The sequence below is a fragment of the Salvelinus namaycush genome, chromosome 2, assembly GCF_016432855.1.
Source record: "Salvelinus namaycush isolate Seneca chromosome 2, SaNama_1.0, whole genome shotgun sequence".
Taxonomy (NCBI): Eukaryota; Metazoa; Chordata; class Actinopteri; order Salmoniformes; family Salmonidae; genus Salvelinus; species Salvelinus namaycush.
Window position 1 is genome coordinate 40,534,240 of NC_052308.1, and position 24,605 is coordinate 40,558,844.

Here is a 24,605-nt window from a genome sequence, read left to right on the forward strand (position 1 = left end):
TCACAGGTCCAGTAAGCCAATAAGAGTGAGGGAGAGTGTGGCGGTGAGAAGGAGAGGAGCGTGATTGGACCATGGGGAACTTGCTTGGTTCTGCACCATCATTCCAGTTCCTGTTTGAGAGGAAGAGAGCGACAGTGAGAGAGATGGGGGGGGGGGGGGGGGGGGGTCAGAATTGCAGACATGATCTAGTACAGTATTATCCCAACAGTTGCCTTCTTGCCTCCTTTGCTTTTTTGAGGAGTCACAGCTAGGGTCTCAGAATAGTGAAAGACAGGTCCTAATATGGAGCACAATGGAAAAACAAATTGACTCACGCGGACTCATTTAAACCTGCCTCTCTGACTGGCTAAAACAGCTCTATTGTGTTCTAACTTTAAGCAGTCTTAAAGGTGCAATATGTAACTTTTTGGGTGACACAACAAAATTATCATAGAAATGTGAGTTATAGATCTGTCATTCTCATTGAAAGCAAGTCTAGGAAGCGGTAGATCTGTTCTATGTGGGCTATTTCTAAGCGTCCATTTTTAAGTTTTGTGTTTGCTCTTTTACTTTCAGTTTTGTACACCAGCTTCAAACAGCTGAAAATACAATATTTTTGGTTATAGGAAATATATTTCACAGCGGTTTCGATGGTACAATGATTCTCTACACTATACTTGCTTGTTTTGTCACATAACCTGACATTTTTGCAACTAGGAAATGATGGAGTGATTTCTGCATAGGTCATATTTAAGCAGAATCTAAGTACTAATGTGTGTGCGTGTGTGTGGTGCCGGCGCACACGTGTGTACAGTACAGATGTAGGATCTTAATTTGATCACTCTTTTGTTGCTGAGATGTTTCCGCACTAACACACGGTTATATAAACAGTATTCTACTTTTCATGTAGCCTCATTTTGACCAGATAATAACCTAACCACCGATCAAGCAACATTAAGGACTAAATGTTCAAATCCTGCTACTACAGGATTATTTTGCTGAGACAAAATACGATCTTTCATCTCTATGTGCATGTCTGCGTGCACTAATACAGAGCCCAGTGAGGCAAACCCCCATTAACCCTCACTTTCTCTCAATAAACCCTGTCATTCAGTGACAAACCTCAACTTCCATCAGCAGCCTATCAACCTAACCTCACAGGCAGCTGTCGTGTCTAGCCGTCGGTTGATACAAAATACTAATTAGTCCCTCTTGGTTCAAATTAGCACTTATGCTCTTGTACCCTTCTGTGTGTGACAGCTAGCTAATCCTGTTAGCCTCAGGCAATGCTAGCTGTTGGGGTAGACTCGGTGAAGAACAGGAGGAGAGATTTGGTTTATTTCCTCCTGTAGTGAGTTCTAGTCACAGCAGGAGTGGTGTTGCTGCTAGGCAAGTCCCAGGTGGGGATGTAACTTAAACCTGACACAAAACCTTGCCTGGATAAGCTCTGGGGCTATGTGGTGTGTGACTGAAAACATGTGTTGTGCCGAAGTCTCCTTTCCATTAAACCTCAGTGTCAGTGGCTACGTCCCTATTATCTCTCCTTCCTCCCAAAGTGTGCAATTGTTCACTTCCCTTCACTGATTTGAAAGGAAATGACTGGCATATAAATATGGTGGAAATTCCCTTTAGTATAGCTCATCCTTCCACCAATCCAATGCTTTTAGATTTGTGGGAAGTAGGGAATGAATGTACACTTCAGGAAAAAGGAGATATTATTGCGACATACCCAGTCAGTCTGTCTCACCTGAGTCGCGGGAAACAATGGTCTCGTGTGCGGCTCCGTCTCCTCCCTCCCCCCAGGAGCGTATCTCCAGGACCACATAGCCATTGTCTTTGGGTAGGGGCAGGGTGACGGACGTTTTCCCCTTGTCCAGAACCTTCAGTGCAGACTGGCCCTCATGCTTATACAACACCTGAAAGAAGAGAGAGGGAGGGAACAGCTTCACTTCAGATTCTGACAAACTGTACAGAGGAAATCAGTTATTTCATGTTTTTCCTTTGCCCCTTTGTTTAATGTTTGTTGAAGTATTTTTTGTTTAACAAGTGTTAGGAATTTTGTTAATAAATAATTAAAACAATTTCTAGCTTTAGATAAAACTATAACTAATTGAACTCTGCACGCCTGGTGAAAAGAGATTTGTGTGTTGGGTTATAAAATAAGCAGAAAGGGTCGTTAAACTATGGTTGAACTGACCCAACTTAGCCCTGAGATGTTTAGATAAACTTTTTAGGTCTTCCATTATCTTGAGTTGTCTGCTAAAGTGGTAATAAATTATAGTGAGCCTTCAGGAGAATAGATTATATTGTGTGTCATGTGTGTGCGCTGGGAAGTTGGAATGAACTTTTGAACCTGTTTTCTATTAGTCAGGACAAGGAGACTTATTCTGTAACCTATGACGTCATATCTTGTATATAAACCTGTTGTTAATGATCAAATGGTAGCGTGCTCCGAGAATAAATACTATTATCTAATTTTAATAAGACTGTATCCTGTCTATTTTATGTTAATAAGTATCTTACAAATTCTTATAAATAGACAGATTTATTTTAATTAATGAGTACATTAGAGGAATTATTTAATTCCACTAACACAAGCTAATGTCTTTATTCCTTTTCTTTTTTCTCTCTGCACACTATCACATTATAAAAACAATAAATGATTGTTAATGTTATCTGTTGATGATATGCCATATCATGCTCTAAGATTTTTTTTATATGACTTTTTTATTGCTCTGCAAATCTGATTATTTACAGAAGTAGCTCATTATGATTTATCCAAACAACATGAATCATTTTGACCGCATATCCCCTTTCCCTTCACACATTTTAAACATTCTTTTAAATATTTTGACCGTGCATTTGCAATATGACAAACACATATTCACCTGCACACACACCTCTCCTTCAAAACAGACACCACTCACCTTGTAGCCCAGTACAGCTGATTCGTTGTCTAGGGCCTTGACATGATCCCACCTCACAGTTACCCATGAGCCATCAGTCTTCCAGAACACGTTGCCAGGGGGGCGACTAGGAGCTGTTAACATTAAAGAACAGACAACAACTTACTGGCCGGTCTCTCACCTTCTGAAACTTACTTGACCAAGACATGACCAGGAAGTTATTGAGGAATTACAATTTGATACTTAATAACTTGGTAATACAAAGGTCTCACGCACAAATTATAGATACAGCAACGTTATGATAACCAAACTGTAACCGAACTGCAAACTAAAAGGCATGATATCATATATAATATATTAATATAGGTATATTTCTGCGTAATGTTGATGTCCGTGTGTTCCGAAAGGGTTCTTCAGCTTTCCCCATAGGAGAACCCTTTTAAGTTCCAGAGAGAACCCCAGGAGAAGAGGAGAAGAGAGAAGAGAAGATCCTCTGTATCAGGATCTAAATCCCCCACTAGAATCCCTTTACACCCTTAAAGGAAAATTCCACCCTCAAACAATTTTTTGGTATTTGTTTCATCAGTCCATTGTTGATATAGACCCAAAATGTTTTGTATGTCAGCGATCAAGTTTTCAAGAGATATGACAAAACGCATCATACAAAACGCATCATGTATTTCGGGCATTTTAAAAGTTACATATCTTGAAAACTTGATTGCTGACATGCAAAACATTTTGGGAACTACAGTGTATATCAATGGACTAATACCCAAATATTTTTAGGAGGAGTTTTTCTTGAAGCCCAGTGCATACCAGTAGTCAGGAGCATGGTGGATATCTCCCCTCCCAAACACACTGTGTGTTTGAACCCCTGGGGTATTCTCAGCTGGTAGGGACAATCCATCTTATCCCACATGGGAGAACTCATACTTACACTACTGGCTCAACCCAGTTATGTCACATCTGATCCCTTGAAGAGGGTTGGGGCCAGGGGACTGAAATAATATTTGAGTGTGTGTGTTTGTTATGTCACACATACAGTACGGTGTGTTGGTGGTGGCAATACTGTGTGTCCTACATACGTGGTCTCCTGGTAGTGACAGTGGATTTGGGTGAGGCTGGTCCTGTGCCAGCGCTGTTGTAGGCCAGCACGGTAACATGGTACCGGGTGCTGGGTCTCAGTCCTGCCACGCGAGCCGTTGTCTCCAACCCGGCTGTACGCACACGGTCTGCAGCTGCCTCCCGCTCATGCTGACGCCAGTACCGGATCTGTAAACACACATTTTAGTGTGCTGATGCCACCAAGAGTACATCTCTGTGAAAAACTGGGGGCCGTCCCCAAAAAAGAAACGATCAAATAATTATGACTGTTTCTTTCTCACAATATACTGTGAGGTAAATATGAACAGATCACTTGAAGGCCCTAAAATGTAAGCATTTTGTTATCTCTTAAACAGTTTCCTTTTAAATGTGTACAATGAACAATAACTAGATTAAAGAGCAAAGTTTCCTCCAGCTGCCCTGTCATAACATTAATGACTCATACTTTGACTCTCCCATTTTCCCCCCTCAGGGCCATCATGATAACCAACCATCAGACCTAATCTGCCTGGCGACGGACAAAAACATGCTGATCCCAACCAAATAACACATCAAATAAATGAATAAAACCTTTATTAGTCGGGGGATATAAGATATCAAGGCTGAGGAGATGAGGTGAGGTCATCTCCAGGGCAGTGTCACTTTTGCCTCAGGTTGGTAATAGCACCATAGCTGTTACCTCAGTTAACTTTCACACCAGTACTGACTGGTTCAGACTGGTTTGAACCTGAAATCTAGATATGCGTCCCAAATTGCATGCTATTCCCTTTATAATGCACAACTTTCGACCAGGGCCCATTGCTTGTCACATTGTTAGGGGTAAATGCACATGTCGGGGTATATCGTATGATATATTTCATGGTATATGTATATGTTCATGTGTATGTTGTGCAGGTCCTTAACCTCGTAACCTCTGAGGATGCCATTGGCGCTGAGGTGTTGGACCGGGTCCCACGACACCTGCATCTCGAATGCCGTCAGAGCCGTGGCGTTGATCCTCGAGGGCGCCACCGTGGGCTCTGCATGGAGGGGCAGGGGTCAGAGGTCAGGGGTGAAAATAGGGTTGAGGATTATATCCAACACACACAAGTACGATAAACACAGTGAACAAATGTGGTTGGTAACTTCATTTTGTTTTTTCTGTTTTTGTTCGCCCTCTTGTGGCAATGTAGCATAATGTTCCTCATCCTTCTTGTATAACCCAGATCTGTTCTGACTCACCCTCCTCTGCAGAGTGCACCAGGGCGATCTGGCTGAAGGGACCCTCTCCTTTACGGTTGTAGGCTTTGATCTTCACCTCAAACGGGCAGTAGGGGGACAGGCTCTGGTTGGAGTACACATAGCGAGACGACTCCACGTTGGAAACACGCTCCACCACCCATGTCGGAGTGTTCCGCTTCCGGAATGCCAGGATGTAGCCAAAGCCATCTCCATTCTGGTACTCTCTGGCCATGGGCTGGGATCAGATTCAAACAAAACTTCATGTCAACTTTGACAAAGCTCTCCATCTAACTCTCTCTCTAAAGTGCGCACACACACACACACACACACACTCAGGCACACGTACACATACACAGACAGACACACTTACGGTCCAGGTGATGATGAGTTCGTTGCGGTCTCCTCCTCCTCCACCTAGTCCACTAGGGGCAACTGTGGGAGCTGCTTGCTGGGTGCGTACGGTGTGAGAGGACATGCTAGGCTCTCCACTACCCAGGATGTTACTGGCGATGACCTGGAACTCATAGTCCATCCAGGGCAACAGGCCAACCACACGAGTCGATTCAGCATTGCCTTCAATGTTAGATGGGTCTGTGGGGGGGGAGGAGTATGGGGAGAGGGAGAGGTCAGGGACTGATTGATTGATACAAAAACATACATTCATATGCACGTGTGCACACACAACGGTGGTCCTCTCACCTGTCCTCATCGTCCTCCATCTGGATGACAGTGGGGAGCAACCCATGATGACATACTTCCCGATGGGGCTGTGGTTGTCATAGCCACGACTCCACCGCAGCTCCGCCGACGTCTCAGCAACGTTCTTCACCACTAAACCACCAGGAGGTCCCGGGGGGCCTGAGGAGAGACCGTTGGAGAATGCTTAGTCAGGACATTTATCCAACTTCCTTCATTTACATGCAACTACAAATCCTCACCCAGAAAGTAGTGGACGGAGCTCATTGTGGCCTGGGGATGAAGAGGATTAAGCAAGTAAGTAATTAAGTAAAAATCCTCATAAAATGTAGAATCGAAATCCTGCAATGCTGTAACACAAACATTTCATGAGGACGACCATCATAGAAAAAGGACAGGTGAGTTGTTGTGATATGATCGGGTTTTACCTCTGACCACCAGTTTAGCGGAGGCTGAGGCGCTGTCCACCACGGTCTGAGCTGTACAGCTGTATGTACCTGCCTGACTCAGCTGACCACTCACTATCAACAGATCACCTATGGTCTCCTTCTGTTAGAGAGAAAGAAAGACAGAGAGAGAGAGAAAGAGACAGAGAGAAAGAAAGACAGAAAGAGACAGAGAAAGAAAGACAGAAAGAGACAAAGAGACAGAAAGAGGGAGACAGAGAGACAGACAGCGCAAGTGAGAGAAAGACAGAGAGACAGACAGCTCAAGTGAGAGAAAGAAAGACAGAGAGAGAAAGAAAGACAGGGAGAGAGAGAGAAAGAAAGACAGAGATAGTAAGACAGACAGACAGAGAGACAGACAGAGACAGACAGAGAGACAGACAGAGAGACAGACAGACAGAGAGACAGACAGAGACAGACAGAGAAAGAAAGACAAAGAGACAAAGAGACAGAAAGAGAGAGAAAGAGAGACAGAGAGAGAGAGAGAGAGAGAGAGAGAGAGAGAGAGAGAGAGAGAGAGAGAGAGAGAGAGAGAGAGAGAGCTTGTTCAGAATTAGAGACATACTCAGTAATTGGAGACATGGTCTGTCTGATACAGAGAAACAAGCTAGGTATTCAGTATTCATATAATCACAGTTTCACAGCAGTACTGAAAGAAATTTTAATTCAAATGAAATTCAATTATATCCAACACTCTGCTTTGAAAGTCTATCCCATTATAAGACGACTCCTATGACAGTGAAATCATAGTGCTGACCATAATTTGTTTGGGTCAGGATTATAAACTCTAATCCCCAGTAAACCCAGGGGCATGGAAAACGGCAATGTCACATCATCAACATAGAAGTGTTTCATCAGCAAGACGTGAACAGTAGGGTGTGACTCTGCACATTAAATGGATAGTTTCCTTGATATGGTCTGCAACTTAGATTGAAATGAGGCATATATCTGACTAATGTCTTGTAAATACACCCTGCTTAATGGTTATTTTCATTAACCCTACTATTCACTCAAAAAATCATATTAAATGTCATTTTGATTAAAAAAATAATCTGTTATTCAATTTAGTTTGATTCAATTTCAAACGGTTTGATTGAAAATAACCCCAAATGAACCTGTGGATTCTTTTTGTCTTATTCATCATTACACACACCCATTCCTGCAGTGGTACATTCTACTGTGGCCTGACTAACTCACCCCCTCCACACGGTGGTACGGTCCGGCGGGGTCCTCCAGGTCCAGCATAGCTCCATTATGAGCCCAGGTGAAGGTGAGGTCCATGGTGGGGTCATGTGACGCGTGACACTGCAGCGTGACGTTCTCTTCCTGGTTGATGTCAGCGTTGGAGGGAGCTAGGGTGATCTTAGTGGCATCTGGGGAAGAGAGGGGAAGGAGAAAGTGAAGGAGGAGAGTAGGGGAGGAGTGAAACTGTCTTAAAACTACACAGGTGTTTCAGTGGGCCAGTGTGTGTGTACACGTGTGAAAGAATGTGCATGCCATGTGTGTGCAAATGTGTGTGTTTTTTGTGTATCTATGTGTGCATCCATGCTTTTGTGTACCTCTAACTGACAGGTGTCCAGTGCTGTTGGCCTTGCCCAAGTAGTTCTCAGCAAAACAGGTGTACTTCCCCTCATCTGCCCTGCTGATGTTGTGGATCCACAGGATCCCATCTGGAGTCACTGTCACCCTGGGATTAGAAGCAGGAAACGTAATCTTTATTATCTCAAATGTTTTCATGTGTTTGCAGTTTGCACTTGTTGTTAGGTGGGAGTATTGGACAAAATCGAAGCTAAAACATGAGACACTTTTCCTTCAGATCACATTTATCTTTAAATCTCCATTTTACATTTACACACACACACACACACACACACACACACACACACACACACACACACACACACACACACACACACACACACACACACACACACACACACACACACACACACACACACACACACACACACACACACACACACACACACACACAAGAACTGTTGAGGCTTTCTGAATCAAGCCTCAGTAAGTCTGAATCTAAGGTTAAAGTGAGGTTCAGGGTCAGGTGTGTGTTTGTGCGTGTACCTGCTATTGTTGGTGAGGAGCTCAGTGCCACGGCTCCAGAACAGGGTAGGTTTTGGGGCGGCTCGCGGCCGACACTCCAACATCACCTGCCCCCCTCGGGCTGCTGGGACCAACCTCCTCACCGGGTTGGAGCGGAAGTCTGGGGCCTGGACTGGAGACCACAACACAGGGGAGAGGACAGGGAGATAGAGAGGTTAAAGATAGAGAGGACAGGGAGATCGGGTGTTAAGTTGCATTTCTCTTGGGCTGCAGTGTTTACGGGGTTTGGTTTTAACCCTTGAACCCTGACCTCTCACCTTGCACCCTCAGTTCGGCGTTGGAGTAGATGGTGTCGTGTTTGTTTTCAGCCACACACTGATACATCCCAGAATCCTCCAGTGCCAGGTTGATGACCTTCAGACGACCCCCATTGACCTCCACTCGGTCCTGATGTCAGAGGGATGGATGGAGAGATAGAGGAATGGATGGAAGGAGATATAGATAAATAAATTAATAGGGAGGGGGAAAAACATCACATAAGGGAGGAGAGAGACGAGCGATATGGGCTTGTGTGTCTATGTGTACGTGTGTGTGTTTGTGTATATACCTGTGTGCTAAGGGGCTGTCCATTACGTAACCAGCGTATGGAGGGTCTTGGTTTGCCAGCAGCCACACAGGTCCAGTGCAGTTCTGAACTGATCTCCACCTCAGAGTCACTCATCACCTGCAGCCACTCTGGCTGGGCTGAAGGGACCAAACAGATAAACGGACAAGTTCACAGACAAATTCAGGTATATTCGTATGGTTCTGATGGTCATATAATGGTGATATTCAGGGGGAACAGGGTTTCAGACTTGCTGCTGGATACTACACTGAACAAAAATATAAACGCAACATGTAAAGTGTTGGTCCCGTGTTTCATGAGCTGAAATAAAAGATCCCAGAAATGTATCATATGCACAAAAGGCTATTTTCTCTCAAATGTTATGCACAAATTTGTTTACATCCTGTTAGTTGAGCATTTCTCCTTTGCCAAGATAATCCATCCAGTTGACAGGTGTGGCATATCAAGAAGCTGATTAAACGGCATGATCATTACACAGGTGCACCTTGTGCTGGGTAAAATAAAAGGCCACTCTAAAATGTGCAGTTTTGTCACACAACACAATGCCACAGATGTCTCAAGTTTTGAGGGAGCGTGCAATTGGCATGCTGACTGCAGGAATGTCCACCAGAGCTGTTGCCAGAAAATGTAATGTTAATTTCTCTACCATAAGCCACACTCAGACCACGTGTAACCACGCCAGCCGAGAACCTCCACATCCGGCTTCTTCACCAGTGGGATTGTCTGAGACCAGCCACCCGGACAGCTGATGAAACTGTGGGTTTGCATAACCAAAGAATTTCTGCACAAACTGTCAGACACCGTCTCAGGGAAGCTCATCTCGTGCTTGTTATCCTCACCAGGGTCTTCACCTGACTGCAGTTCAGAGTCGTAACTGACTTCAGTGGGCAAATGCTCACCTTCGTTGACCACTGGCACGCTGGAGAAGTGTAAACTGTAACTCAATAAAATCTTTGAAATTGTTTCATGTTGCGTATATATTTTTGTTCAGTGTAGATCAGGTTATGAGGAATGTAAGCTTTGTTGTTTTGGGCTTGTGTGTGTTTGTGTCTCTTCCCTACCTTGCACGTTGATGCGTCCCTGGTGTGTGTCGCGGCCCTCAGAGTTGTAGGCCTCACACTCGTACACTCCCTCGTCATGGAAGGTCACCTCAGGCAGAGTGAGGATGGGTCCCTCTGCACTGGCCCCGGCCTTAGACGGCAACAGACCATCCACCTTCCTCCAACGCAACTTTGGGACAGGACTAAGGTGACGGAAAGGATGCAGTGGGGGAAAAAGAGGGAGAGAGGCATGGGCAGAAGGAGGGGGATGTGAAGGAGAAAGAGGAAATGGGAGGAGGGAGAGGCAAGAAGGGGAATGCAGGGAGAGAGTGTGTGGATACAGAAGAAGTACAACAAATCCTGTATATAGATTGCTTACATACTTTGTGTTCTTCTTATTTTTATTTCTCATGTGTTTTTGTTCTATCTTGTTATTTTTAGTATTAAATTGCTATTGATTACTGCATTGCTGGTGTTAAAGCTTGCAAATTGGAGATATTTTAACAATATGGGACAATAACATGGATCAGGGACTTACTTTCCGTAGGCAAAGCATTCCAGCTGGGTGGTGTGTCCTGCCAGGGCGTAGGTCTCTGCTGGAAAACGCACTTTGATAGCAGGAGCTGACTTCCTGGCATTGGCTGTGGTTAATAGAGAGGACATGTCAACAACAGAGAAAATGGCTGATACATGGCTACACCTGCGCTTCAAGTCTCCCCTCTTAGAGGAGAAATATACAGCACTGTATTCTCTGTAGTTCCTTGTCAATTGAAATGTCAAAAGCTTTTCAAAGCTGCACAATTACCGTGTAAGAGTAACAGAGTACTTGAATAGACCTTTTCTCTCCACACACACACACACACACACACACACACACACACACACACACACACACACACACACACACACACACACACACACACACACACACACACACACACACACACACATACAAACAAACACACACAAACATCCTGTACCGTCTGGCTGCACGGTGAGCTGGTTGGCCTTGCTGAAGGTACTCTTGGTACTGATGTCCATGTCGATGGTGGTGAAGCAAAAGTAGCTTGCTGTATCGTTAGGCTCCGCCTTGGCCAGGTACAGGTTGCCCGTTACCTGGGAGACGAACCACCGACCCCCATCAGGCTTCACGAAGCTGGGGAAGTCGTTAACGAACCAGCGGTAGGACAGCGCTAACGAGAGGAGAAGGGGACAGAAAGAGAGAGAAAGGAGAGAGACTTAATCAATGTGCCATAAATAGGGGCTTATCAATGAAAACATTCCACAAATTAGTTCAAGGGAGCACTCAGAGAGGAAGCAGAGATTGGACAAAAAGGCTTGTCAACAGTTTTTACCCCCAAGCCATAAGACTCCTGAACAGGTAATCAAATGGCTACCTGGACTATTTGCATTGTGTGCCCCCCCCCCCCCCCCCCCAACCCTGCTCCTCTCTGTTTATCATATATGCATAGTCACTTTAACTATACATTCATGTACATACTACCTCAATTGGCCCGACCAACCAGTGCTCCCGCACATTGGCTAACTGGGCTATCTGCATTGTGTCCCACCCACCACCCACCAACCCCTCTTTTACGCTACTGCTACTCTCTGTTCATCATATATGCATAGTCACTTTAACCATATCTACATGTACATACTACCTCAATCAGCCTGACTAACCAGTGTCTGTATGTAGCCTCGCTACTTTTATAGCCTCGCTACTGTATTTTTACTGTTGTTTTTATTCCTTTACTTACCTATTGTTCACCTAATACCTTTTTTGCACTACTGGTTAGAGCCTGTAAGTAAGCATTTCACTGTAAGGTCTACACCTGTTGTATTCGGCGCACATGACAAACAAACTTTGATTTGATTTTGATTTGATTTGATTTGTGTGTGTGTGTGTGTGTGTGTGTGTGTGTGTGTGTGTGTGTGTGTGTGTGTGTGTGTGTGTGTGTGTGTGTGTGTGTGTGTGTGTGTGTGTACCTGGGTAGTGGGCGGGGGCCTGACAGGCCAGGAAGGCACCTGCACCCTCGTACACTGTCTTTGGGCTCTGCCCTTCCCCAGAGAAGTCATGGAGGTCTAGAAAAACAGTAAAGAAGGATATCACAAGAAGATAGAAAACAAACTACACAAAACAATGGAGAAAAAAAACTCAATTACACCCAGTCAAGAGTACCACAAGACGAAAGTGTACTTCTCACTGAGCAATTTCTTCTTTTCACTATATAAACCAATCAATGGAATGAGATGAGATCCACACAAAATTGAGTTTGATGAATAACAACGGGGATCCAATACGTCTTGATTAATATGCATCAACACAGAGAATGGTAAATACATAAATATAAATAAATGAATAAATGAATGTACTCACAGCCGAATTTGAGATTGGCGACGCGGCTGAGTATGGTGCCACAGCGGTTCATGGCCAGACACTGGTAGGAGCCTCCGTCACTGCCGTACTGGGGACCACTGATCACCAGGTTACCGGCTACCAGTGTATACCGGGGGTCCCCTACCGGGACATTCGTACCATTCACATGCCACCTACCGGACAGGGAGGGGAAGAAGTCACATAACGCTGTAGAGATGAGCACTTAGTACCTGTACCACCTCTTTGATGACTGCTTCTCTGATGTGTGTGTGTGTGTGCACATGTTTGTTGTTACCTGTACGTAGCAGCAGGGCTGGCTCTAGCCTGGCAGCTGAGAGTAACTGTTCCCTTACTGAGACCCTCTGGGTAAACCACACTGCTGGGCTGCTCCTCAAACACTGGCCCACTGTCATGACCCGTTATGCACACGTCCCCGCCTGTCAACACACACATACACAAAATCAGAATTACCAACCACCCAATTTCCTACTACCAGCCCCTTCCAATCAATCAGGATTTAGAGTAAACAATTAGATTCCAGATTTTTTTAAGGGTCTTTCCCTTTTCAAACTGTATTCGACTGAAACTGTGTTGTACTGCGGCTGTTGAAAGACACTCACATTTCAAAACAACTTGTTCTGTATCACTACAACATATTTTTTCTTAATCAAATGGGAAGGGAGCATCCCCAAAACACCATGTATCACCATTCAGAAATTCAGTTAGAGGTAAATACGATTTTTAATCTGTGCTTTGGGAAGCCAAAGTCAGAAAATGTGGAATTGTCTAATTGAATGAGAAATGTTCACAAATTACAGTGGAAGTATTTGATTAAATGTAATCTAATCCATTTTAATCTCATCTAAATAATGTACTCGGGGATGGTGTTGAGATGGCCTGTTTTCCCCTATTCCCTGTTCCCCTGACAGAAAACCCATAATTATGTGTTCATGTCTCAGAGATGTGTGTGCGCATGTGAGTGTGAAACAGGAGTTGTGCAGGCGAGCATTATGGTAAAACAACCATCTGCACTAAAAGTGGGAGTGAGATCCAAAGGGTGGGAATCTGGAGGGGATACAGGCTGTCAGGGACAATACTGTCCGGTACTACAGTGATGAAGAGAGAAAGAGGAGAGGGAATGAAATGGGGAGAGGACATAGAGGTGAAGAGTGAAAAGAGATTGAGTGTCGGGGTGGCTAGAGGGAGGAGAGGCGCGGGTAAAGGTGGAGAGGGGGATGAACAGAGGGGAGTAGAAGGGTGGAGGGGTGGAGAGAGAGAGAGATGAGAGAAGCAGAAGGTGCAGGAGAAACAGCCGGTTGGAACAGACAGCTAGCTATTCTCCAGGTACACAGAGAATCTGTCCATGTTATACAGCGCAAATTGGGTTAGAGACGCCTCATGAACATATGGGAATCTAATGCTGAATCCTCGTGGCACAAAAAGTGTGTGCGAGAGAGAGGGAAAGAGGGAGGGAGGAAAAAAGAGATAAAAGAAAGAGATGGTATTTGTGCACATGAGCATGCATGCGTACGTGTGTGTGTGTGTGTGTGTGTGTGTGTGTGTGTGTGTGTGTGTGTGTGTGTGTGTGTGTGTGTGTGTGTGTGTGTGTGTGTGTGTGTGTGTGTGTGTGTGTGTGTGTGTGTGTGTGTGCGTGCGTGCGTGCGTGCGTGCGTGCGTGCGTGCGTGCGTGCGTGCGTGAGAGAAAGTGAGCTCTTAAAGTCCCAGTGCAGTCAAAAACGATGAGGTTGGAATAATACTGTAACATTTTGACAATTATGATAATACCCTTTTAGTGTAAGAGTTGTTTAAAACACCGCTTTAAATGTCAGTCTGTTTTGGTGGGATGCGTGGGCTTGCCTGGTGACAGCACCAGGCAGTACAAGTTAATAGACCAATAACAAAGAGAGAGTTTCAAAACTCTCTGCCAATAACAGCACATTTTCTGGTATTTTTGTTTGTTTTCAATTAAAATGGTCAAAAAGAAATCACAGTAAGGTACTTCAGTTATTACCCAGAAAGGATTTGATATTGTGATAAAAAATAGCTGCATTGGACCTTTAAATCTGGGGCAGTGAGAGACACACAGGCTGTTTGGGGACTCGCTAATCAGTCTCTCCTCTCTCTGGGTGTTTGCTATGCTGGGGTGCTAGGATGCTGTGTGTGTGTGTGTGTGTGTGTGTGTGTGTGTGTGTGTGTGTGTGTGTGTGTGTGTGGATGGATGGATGGGAACTGCAATCCCCCAACCATACAGAAGATACATTTCCAAATCATTTCATACCCTGGAAACATCCCAACCTAACAGTGCTGCATGTTAGAAACCTGCCATACAAACCACTGTTTGTGTTTATTTTGAGGTGTGGCAATGAGAGAAGACAATGAGTATCTCTCAATATCTAAATATCAAATAATTTCGACTCTCGCTCTCTCTCTCTACTGCACCTGCTGTCTCGACCTCTGAATGCTCGGCTATGAAAAGCCAACTGACATTTACTCCTTAGGTGGTGACCTGTTGCACCCTCTACAACCGCTGTGATTATGATTTAACCCTGCTGGTCATCTAAGAACGTTTGAAGAACGATCTGGCCTTTAATGGCCAATTACTCATATAATCTCTACCCGGCACAGCCAGAAGAGGGCTGGCCACCCCTCGGAGCCTGGTTCCTCTCTAGGTTTCTATTTAGGTTACTGTTTTTCTAGGGAGTTTTTCCTAGCCACTGTGCTTCTACATCTGCATTGCTTGCTCTTTGGAGTTTTAGGCTGGGTATGTTTATAAGCACTTTGACATCTGCTGAATGTAAAAAGGGCTTTATAAAATACAGTTGATTGATTGATTTGATTGAACGAATAGGCCCATTTTTTAACAGTAACAAAACAGAATAACCTGAGGTAGGCTAACTATGAACATCCCAACCAAACAGACCAACAGTTCTATATCGTCAGATAAATTCAATGTTCTTGTTGTGTCCTTGGGTGTCTGTGTGTGGGGTCGTATGTGTACTGGTTTTCCTACATTCTCAGGACCCCAATCTCCTAACATTTCACCTGAAAGAATAATTATTCTACGGTGTAGATCCTCTCGCAAATTGCTTGATCTGCTGCTCCATCAATGGAAATTTGACAGTTAAGCTTGCATGCATGATACAGGCTATGATTTTTTTAGCTAGCTAAATAAGCTATTTTAATGACCGTTTACAAATGTGATTAAGTCATACAACTATCACATCCATGCATATTATTTAAAAAGACACTGATGTTCAAGATAACATACAGTGCATCGGAAAGTATTCAGACCCCTTGACTTTTTCCACATTTTGTTATGTTACAGCCTTATACGAAAATGCATTAAATTATTTTATTTCCCTCAATCTACACACAATATCCCATAATGACAAAGCAAAAAAATTTTTTTTGAAATGTTTGCAAATGTATTAAAATGAACACTGAAATACCACATTTACATAAGCATTCAGACCCTTTACTAAGTACATTCTTGAAGCACCTTTGGAAGCAATTACAGCCTCAAGTATTCTTGAGTATGACGCTACGAGCTTGGCACGCCTGTATTTGAGGAGTTTCTCCCATTCTTCTCTGCAGATCCTCTCAAGCTCTGTCAGGTTGGATGGAGAGCGTCGCTGCACAACGATTTTCAGGTCTCTTCAGAGATGTTCGATCGGGTTCAAGTCCAGGCTCTGGCTGGGCCACTCAAGGATATTCAGAGACTTGTCACGAAGCCATTCCTGAGTTGTCTTGGCTGTGTGCTTACGGTCGTTGTCCTGTTGGATGGTAAACCTTCACCCCAGTCTGAGGTCCTGAGCAGGTTTTCGTCAAGGACCTCTCTGTATTTTGCTCCGTTCATCTTTCCCCTCGATCTTGACTAGACTCCTAGTTCCTGCCGCTGAAAAACATCTCCACAGCATAATGCTGCCACCACCATGCTTCACCGTAGGGATGATGCCAGGTTTCCTTCAGACGTGACACTTGGCATTCAGGCCAAAGAGTTCAATCTTGGTTTCATCAGACCAGAGAATCTTGTTTCTCCTGGTCAGAGAGTCCTTTAAGTGCCTTTTGGCAAACTCCAAGCTGGCTGTCATCTGCCTTTTACTGAGGAGTGGTTTCCATCTTGCCACTCTACCAATAAGGCCTGATTGGTGGAGTGATGCAGAGATGGTTGTCCTTCTGGAAGGCTTTCCAATCTCCAAGGGAGAAAGTGTGACCATAGGGTTCTTGGTCACCTCCCTGGCCAAGGCCCTTCTCCCACGATTGCTCAGTTTGGCCGGGTAGCCAGCTCTAGGAATAGTCTTGGTGGTTCGACATTTCTTCCATTTAAGAATGATGGAGGCCACTGTGTTCTTGGGAAACTTCAATGGTGCAGAAATGTTTTGGTACCCTTCCCCAGATCTGTGCCTCGACACAATCCTGTCTCGGAGCTCTACGGACAATTTGTTTGACCTCATGGCTTGATTTTTGCTCTGACACGCACTGTAAACTGTTGGACCTTATATAGACAGGTGTGTGCCTTTTCAACTCATGTCCAATCAATTGAACTTAACACAGGTGGACTCCAATCAAGTTGTAGAAACATCAAGGGAATCAATGGAAACAGTATGCACCGGAGCTCAATTTCAAGTCTCATAGCAAAGGTCTGAATACTTATACCTTATTAATACATCTGTTTTTAATGCTAATGTAACATGCATTGGATACAAAACAAACACTGGCATATGATAAAGTATAACATGTCCAATATAATTACATAAATGCATATCTAAACAGGAATATATACACACACACACACACACACACACACACACACACACACACACACACACACACACACACACACACACACACACACACACACACACACACACACACACACACACACTATAAACTGCATTGTAATATTATTGATGCTTTTATCTCTCCTTGCAGTGGCTTAGACAAATGAACTGCAATCACTGGATGCTTCAAAACAAGAAACGTGTTGAGGCATTAACACTTGTAATTTTAGAGTAAATGTTAACATTTATATTGGTTTTCCTGTATATGTGCATGAGTTCTAAAAACACAGTTCATTGTACAAAATAAGTAATTCCCAAGTGAGGGACATCTCATGGCTTGTTCAGTACATTAGGGCACATTTTGTCACAGGTTTTTTTATACACAGGACAGGAGTTTACAGGTTTTTGTTCCAGCCCTTCACTAACAGCTCATTCAACTAATTGTGGTCTAAATTGAAGACTTGCACACTGTGCAAATCACATCTTTATTTTAGAATGAGCTTTATATATTACAATGTCCTGACAAATGTGGATGATGAATTATAACCAGGTTTCCATCCAGTGTTTTTATGCAAGTTTTTATTTATTTTTATTTCACCTTTATTTAACCAGGTAGGCAAGTTGAGAACACATTCTCATTTACAATTGCGACCTGGCCAAGATAAAGCAAAGCAGTTCGACACATACAACAACACAGAGTTACACATGGAGTAAAACAAACATACAGTCAATAATACAGTAGAAAAATAAGTCTATATACAATGTGAGCAAGTGAGGTGAGATAAGGGAGGTAAAGGCAAAAAAAAGGCCATGGTGGCGAAGTAAATACAATACAGCAAGTAAAACACTAGAATGGTTGATTTGCAGTGGAGGAATGTGCAAAGTAGAGATAGAAATAATGGGGTGCAAAGGAGCAAAATAAATAAATACAGTAGGGAAAGAGGTAGTTGTTTGGGCTAAATTATAGATGGGCTATGTACAGGTGCAGTAATCTATGAGCTGCTCTGACAGCTGGTGCTTAAAGCTAGTGAGAGAGATAAGAGTCTCCAGTTTCAGTGATTTTTGTAGTTCGTTCCAGTCATTGGCAGCAGAGAACTGGAAGGAGAGGCGGCCAAAGGAAGAATTGGTTTTGGGGGTGACCAGAGAGATATACCTGCTGGAGCGCGTGCTACAGGTGGGTGCTGCTATGGTGACCAGCAAGCTGAGATAAGGGGGACTTTACCTAGCAAGGTCTTGTAGATGACCTGGAGCCAGTGGGTTTGGCGACGAGTATGAAGCGAGGGCCAGCCAACGAGAGTGTACAGGTCGCAGTGGTGGGTAGTATATGGGGCTTTGGTGACAAAACGGATGGCACTGTGATAGACTGCATCCAATTTATTGAGTAGAGTATTGGAGGCTATTTTGTAAATGACATCACCGAAGTCGAGGATTGGTAGGATGGTCAGTTTTACAAGGGTATGTTTGGCAGCATGAGTGAAGGATGCTTTGTTGCGGAATAGGAAGCCAATTCTAGATTTAACTTTGGATTGGAGATGTTTGATGTGAGTCTGGAAGGAGAGTTTACAGTCTAACCAGACACCTAGATATTTGTAGTTGTCCACATATTCTAAGTCAGAGCCGTCCAGAGTAGTGATGTTGGACAGGCGGGCAGGTGCAGGCAGCGATCGGTTGAAGAGCATGCATTTAGTTTTACTTGTATTTAAGAGCAATTGGAGGCCACGGAAGGAGAATTGTATGGCATTGAAGCTCGCCTGGAGGGTTGTTAACACAGTGTCCAAAGAAGGACCAGAAGTATACAGAATGGTGTCGTCTGCGTAGAGGTGGATCAGAGACTCACCAGCAGCAAGAGCGACATCATTGATGTATACAGAGAAGAGAGTCGGTCCAAGAATTGAACCCTGTGGCACCCCCATAGAGACTTCCAGAGGCCCGGACAACAGACCCTCCGATTTGACACACTGAACTCTATCAGAGAAGTAGTTGGTGAACCAGGCGAGGCAATCATTTGAGAAACCAAGGCTGTCGAGTCTGCCGATGAGGATGTGGTGATTGACAGAGTCGGAAGCCTTGGCCAGGTCATTGAATACGGCTGCACAGTATTGTTTCTTATCGATGGCGGTTAAGATATCGTTTAGGACCTTGAGCGTGGCTGAGGTGCACCCATGACCAGCTCTGAAACCAGATTGCATAGCGGAGAAGGTATGGTGGGATTCGAAATGGTCGGTAATCTGTTTGTTGACTTGGCTTTCGAAGACCTTAGAAAGGCAGGGTAGGATAAATATAGGTCTGTAGCAGTTTGGGTCAAGAGTGTCCCCCCCTTTGAAGAGGGGGATGACCGCAGCTGCTTTCCAATCTTTGGGAATCTCAGACGACACGAAAGAGAGGTTGAACAGGCTAGTAATAGGGGTGGCAACAATTTCAGCAGATAATTTTAGAAAGAAAGGGTCCAGATTATCTAGCCTGGCTGATTTGTAGGGGTCCAGATTTTGCAGCTCTTTCAGAACATCAGATGACTGGATTTGGGAGAAGGAGAAATGGGGAAGGCTTGGGTGAGTATCTGTGGGGGGTGCAGTGCTGTTGACCGGGGTAGGGGTAGCCAGGTGGAAAGCATGGCCAGCCGTAGAAAAATGCTTATTGAAATTCTCAATTATATTGGATTTGTCGGTGGTGACAGTGTTTCCTATCTTCAGTGCAGTGGGCAGCTGGGAGGAGATGTTCTTATTCTCCATGGACTTTACAGTGTCCCAGAACTTTTTTGAGTTTGTGTTGCAGGAAGGAAATTTCTGCTTGAAAAAGCTAGCCTTGGCTTTTCTAACTGCCTGTGTATATTGGTTTCTAGCTTCCCTGAAAAGTTGCATATCACGGGGGCTGTTCGATGCTAATGCAGAACGCCATAGGATGTTTTTGTGTTGGTTAAGGACAGTCAGGTCTGGAGAGAACCAAGGGCTATATCTGTTCCTGGTTCTACATTTCTTGAATGGGGCATGCTTATTTAAGATGGTGAGGAAGGCATTTAAAAAAATAACCAGGCATCCTCTACTGACGGGATGAGATCAATATCCTTCCAGGATACCCCGGCCAGGTCGATTAGAAAGGCCAGGTCGATTAGAAAGGCCTGCTCGCTGAAGTGTTTCAGGGAGCTTTTGACAATGATGAGTGGAGGTCGTTTGAGCGGTGACCCATTACGGATGCAGGCAATGAGGCAGTGATCGCTGAGATCTTGGTTGAAAACAGCAGAGGTGTATTTAGAGGGCAAGTTGGTTAGGATGATATCTATGAGGGTGCCCGTGTTTACGGCTTTGGGGTGGTACCTGGTAGGTTCATTGATAATTTGTGTGAGATTGAGGGCATCAAGCTTAGATTGTAGGATGGCTGGGGTGTTAAGCATGTTCCAGTTTAGGTCGCCTAGCAGCACGAGCTCTGAAGATAGATGGGGGGCAATCAGTTCACATATGGTGTCCAGAGCACAGCTGGGGGCAGAGGGTGGTCTATAGCAGGCGGCAACGGTGAGAGACTTTTTTTTAGAGAGGTGGATTTTTAAAAGTAGAAGTTCAAATTGTTTGGGAACAGACCTGGATAGTAGGACAGAACTCTGCAGGCTATCTTTGCAGTAGATTGCAACACCGCCCCCTTTGGCCGTTCTATCTTGTCTGAAAATGTTGTAGTTAGGGATGAAAATGTCAGAATTTTTGGTGGTCTTCCTAAGCCAGGATTCAGACACCGCGAAAACATCTGGGTTGGCAGAGTGTGCTAAAGCAGTGAATAAAACAAACTTAAAACAAGGGAGGAAACAAGGGATAAAACAAGGGAGGAGGCTTCTAATGTTAACATGCATGAAACCAAGGCTATTACAGTTACAGAAGTCATCAAAAGAGAGCGCCTGGGGAATAGGAGTGGAGCTAAGCACTGCAGGGCCTGGATTCACCTCTACATCACCAGAGGAACAGAGGAGGAGTAGGATAAGGGTACGACTAAAAGCTATGAGAATTGGTCGTCTAGAACGTCTAGAACAGAGAGTAAAAGGAAGTTTCTGGGGGCGATAAAAGTAAAGAATGTTGGGGGAAAAAATGGCACGACAGGCCTGATGGAAACTGCAAATGTTTCATTTCTTTATTTTTGCCGACAGTGGACGGTTTTGACGGCATCTCCCAACTTCCTGGGGACCTGCAACATTTTTACATTTCGACTTGAATCTCTGGAGTGATCTCTGGTGTAGGTGTGTTTGAAATTCAGCTCAATTGAATAGAGCATTTTTTCCCCCAAAATATGTCTATTGGGACATGTTTGTGTTGTGTTTCAGTATGTGTTTATGAGTGTGGCCTTGTATGTGATTGTCTGTGTATGTTATTCACTTCTTGTTTACTGAGCATTGAAAGTTAACACATACTACGTGTCAAAGTGTGTCCATTGGGATGTATGAGTGTGTGTGTCTGTTTCTGGGTTTCTGTGGCATTGCATCTTTTGCCAGAGTATGTATGTATACTCAGCAAAAAAATAAAAACGTCTTCTCTCTGTCAACTGCGTTTATTTTCAGCAAACTTAACATGTGTAAATATTTGTATGAACATAACAAGATTCAACAACTGAGACATAAACTGAACAAGTTCCACAGACATGTGACTGACAGAAATGGAATAATGTGTCCCTGAACAAAGGGGGGTTCAAAATCAAAAGTAACAGTCAGTAAGTATCTGGTGTGGCCACCAGCTGCATTAAGTACTGCAGTGCATCTCCTCCTCATGGACTGCACCAGATTTGCCAGTCTTTGCTGTGAGATGTTACCACACTCTTCCACCAAGGCACCTGCAAGTTCTCTAACATTTCTGGGGGGAATGGCCCTAGCCCTCACCCTCCGATCCAACAGGTCCCAGACGTGCTCAATGTGATTGAGATCCGGGCTCTTCGCTGGCCATGGCAGAACACTGACATTCCTGTCTTGCAGGAAATCACGCACAGAAAGAGCAGTATGGCTGGTGGCATTGTCATGCTGGAGGGTCATGTCAGGATGAGGCTGCAGGAAGGGTACCACATGAGGGAGAAGGATGTCTTCCCTGTAACGGACAGCATTAAGATTGCCTGCAATGACAACAAGTTCAGTCCAATGATGCTGTGACACAACGCCCCAGACCATGACGGACCCTCTCCAGAGTACAGGCCTTGGTGTAACGCTCATTCCTTCGACAATAAAAGCGAATCCGACCATCACCCCTGGTGAGACAAAACCGCGACTCGTTGGTGAAGAGCACTTTTTGCCAGTCCTGTCTGGTCCAGCGACGGTGGGTTTGTGACCACAGGCGACATTGTTGCCGGTGATGTCTGGTGAGGACCTGCATTACAACAGGCCTACAAGCCCTCAGTCCAGCCTCACACTGCCAATTGAGGACAGTCTGAGCACTGATGGAGGGATTGTGCGTTCCTGGTGTAACTCGGACAGTTGTTGTGGCCATCCTGTATCTGTCCCACAGGTGTGATGTTCCGTTGTACCGATCCTGTGTAGGTGTTGTTACACGTGGTCTGCCACTATGAGGACGATCAGCTGTCCGTCTGGTCTCCCTGTAGCGCTGTCTTAGGCGTCTCACAGTACGAACATTGCAATTTATTGCCTGGCCACATTTGCAGTCCTCATGCCTCCTTGCAGCATGCCTAAGGCACGTTCACGCAGATGAGCAGGGACCCTGGGCATCTTTCTTTTGGTGTTTTTCCAGAATCAGTAGAAAAAAAGGCCTCTTTAGTGTCCTAAGTTTTTATAACTGTGACTTTAATTGCCTACCATGTGTAAGCTGTTAGTGTCTTAACGACCGTTCCACAGGTGCATGTTCATTAATTGTTTATGGTTCATTGAACAAGCATGGGAAACAGTGTTTAAACCCTTTACAATGAAGATCTGTGAAGTTATTTGGATTTTTACGAATTATCTTTGAAAGACAGGGTCCTGAAAAAGGGACGTTTAGTTTTTTACTGAGTTTATGTATGTGTGACTCCTCAGTCATGTTGAGTATTGATTAATACTATACTACGTTTTGTTTATGCTGTGTGTGTGTGTGTGTGTGTTTGTGTTTGTGTTTGTGTTTGTGTATGTGTATGTGTATGTGTATGTGTATGTGTATGTGTATGTGTGTGTATGTGTGTGTATGTGTGTGTATGTGTGTGTGTATGTGTATGTGTATGTGTATGTGTATGTGTATGTGTATGTGTATGTGTATGTGTATGTGTATGTGTGTGTGTGTGTGTGTGTGTGTGTGTGTGTGTGTGTGTGTGTGTGTGTGTGTTCGTGTGTGTGTGTGTATATGTGTATGTGTATGTGTGTGTGTGTGTGTGTGTGTGTGTGTGTGTGTGTGTGTGTGTGTGTGTGTGTGTGTGTGTGTGTGTGTGTGTGTGTGTGTGTGTGTGTGTGTGTTCGTGTGTGTGTGTGTGTGTTCGTGTGTGTTCGTGTGATTCACTTCATCAACAGTCCAACGGAGCATTGATGAGGCTAATAATTACAATTTCATGGACTGTGTGCTGTCCACAGGGATTGACTATGCGTAACTGCACATTTGGCAACAGTGGAAAATCTTGTTCATTTGAACAAAGGAACGCTACACCATCTTCATCTATCATTCATGAGATCGCTGAATTATTTCAACTCTGTCGTCAAATAAAAAAATAAAATAAAAAAATGGAATCCCTTGTGCCCGCTGGTCTAAAATAACAACATGAAATTTTAATCTGGCCTGAAGCCCCCCAGAGGCGCAGAACCCTTACTTTTGGTTCTCCAGACACACACTCAACCCTCAAACCCACCCAAGGCACACCAAACCATCAATCTGATAAGATGCATGGTCATGTTGAGTGTGTGTACGTGTCTGGAGTGAGAGGCAGTGGGGGATAGGGAAGCACAATAACTGAAAGAGGTTGCATGTGGGTGGGAGAGGGAGATTTTAATAACAACGACTGAGATAGTGGATGTGTTCATATTGATGGGGAAGTAGCCTGGAGCTGAAGTCCATCCTAATTTACTAGTCAATTCAGGAAGTGAACAGCACTTTTATGGAAATGTCATTTTATCCAATTCACCATCCAGGACTGACAGTAGCCACATTCCTTGGTAGTATTGAAAGATTCGAACTAATGGAGTGGACGTGAGAGGAGATCTGACAGTAAGTGGTGATGTGAGGAGGAACGGAACTGACATTGGAACATAGGGCAAGGAGAATAAAAGAGTAAAGGGAGGAGAGGGAAATAGAGAAGACAGGAGGAGATGAGTGGAGAGGAGGGAGGGTAAACAGAATATATAACAAAAAGAGAGAGAGAGAGAGAACTTACCGACAGCGTAGCTCAGAGCTAAAGAGCTGAGGCTCAACAGAATCAGCAAACGCACCAT

General features: G+C 44.4%; 1 protein-coding gene across 1 annotated transcript; it reads right to left on the reverse strand.

Moving 5' to 3' along the window:
- Positions 1-24,605, reverse strand: LOC120021681 (contactin-2-like). The gene is made up of 21 exons (XM_038965515.1): positions 24,548-24,605; positions 12,757-12,898; positions 12,462-12,634; positions 12,071-12,166; positions 11,062-11,274; positions 10,620-10,722; positions 10,103-10,284; positions 9,024-9,160; positions 8,734-8,863; positions 8,438-8,588; positions 7,912-8,039; positions 7,550-7,725; positions 6,335-6,455; positions 5,910-6,068; positions 5,581-5,801; positions 5,211-5,445; positions 4,893-5,008; positions 3,971-4,157; positions 2,907-3,019; positions 1,727-1,895; positions 1-110 (listed from the first exon to the last, which is right to left on the reverse strand). Exons 1-21 carry the CDS (start codon positions 24,603-24,605, stop codon positions 1-3), a joined length of 3,120 nt encoding a protein of 1,039 aa, XP_038821443.1.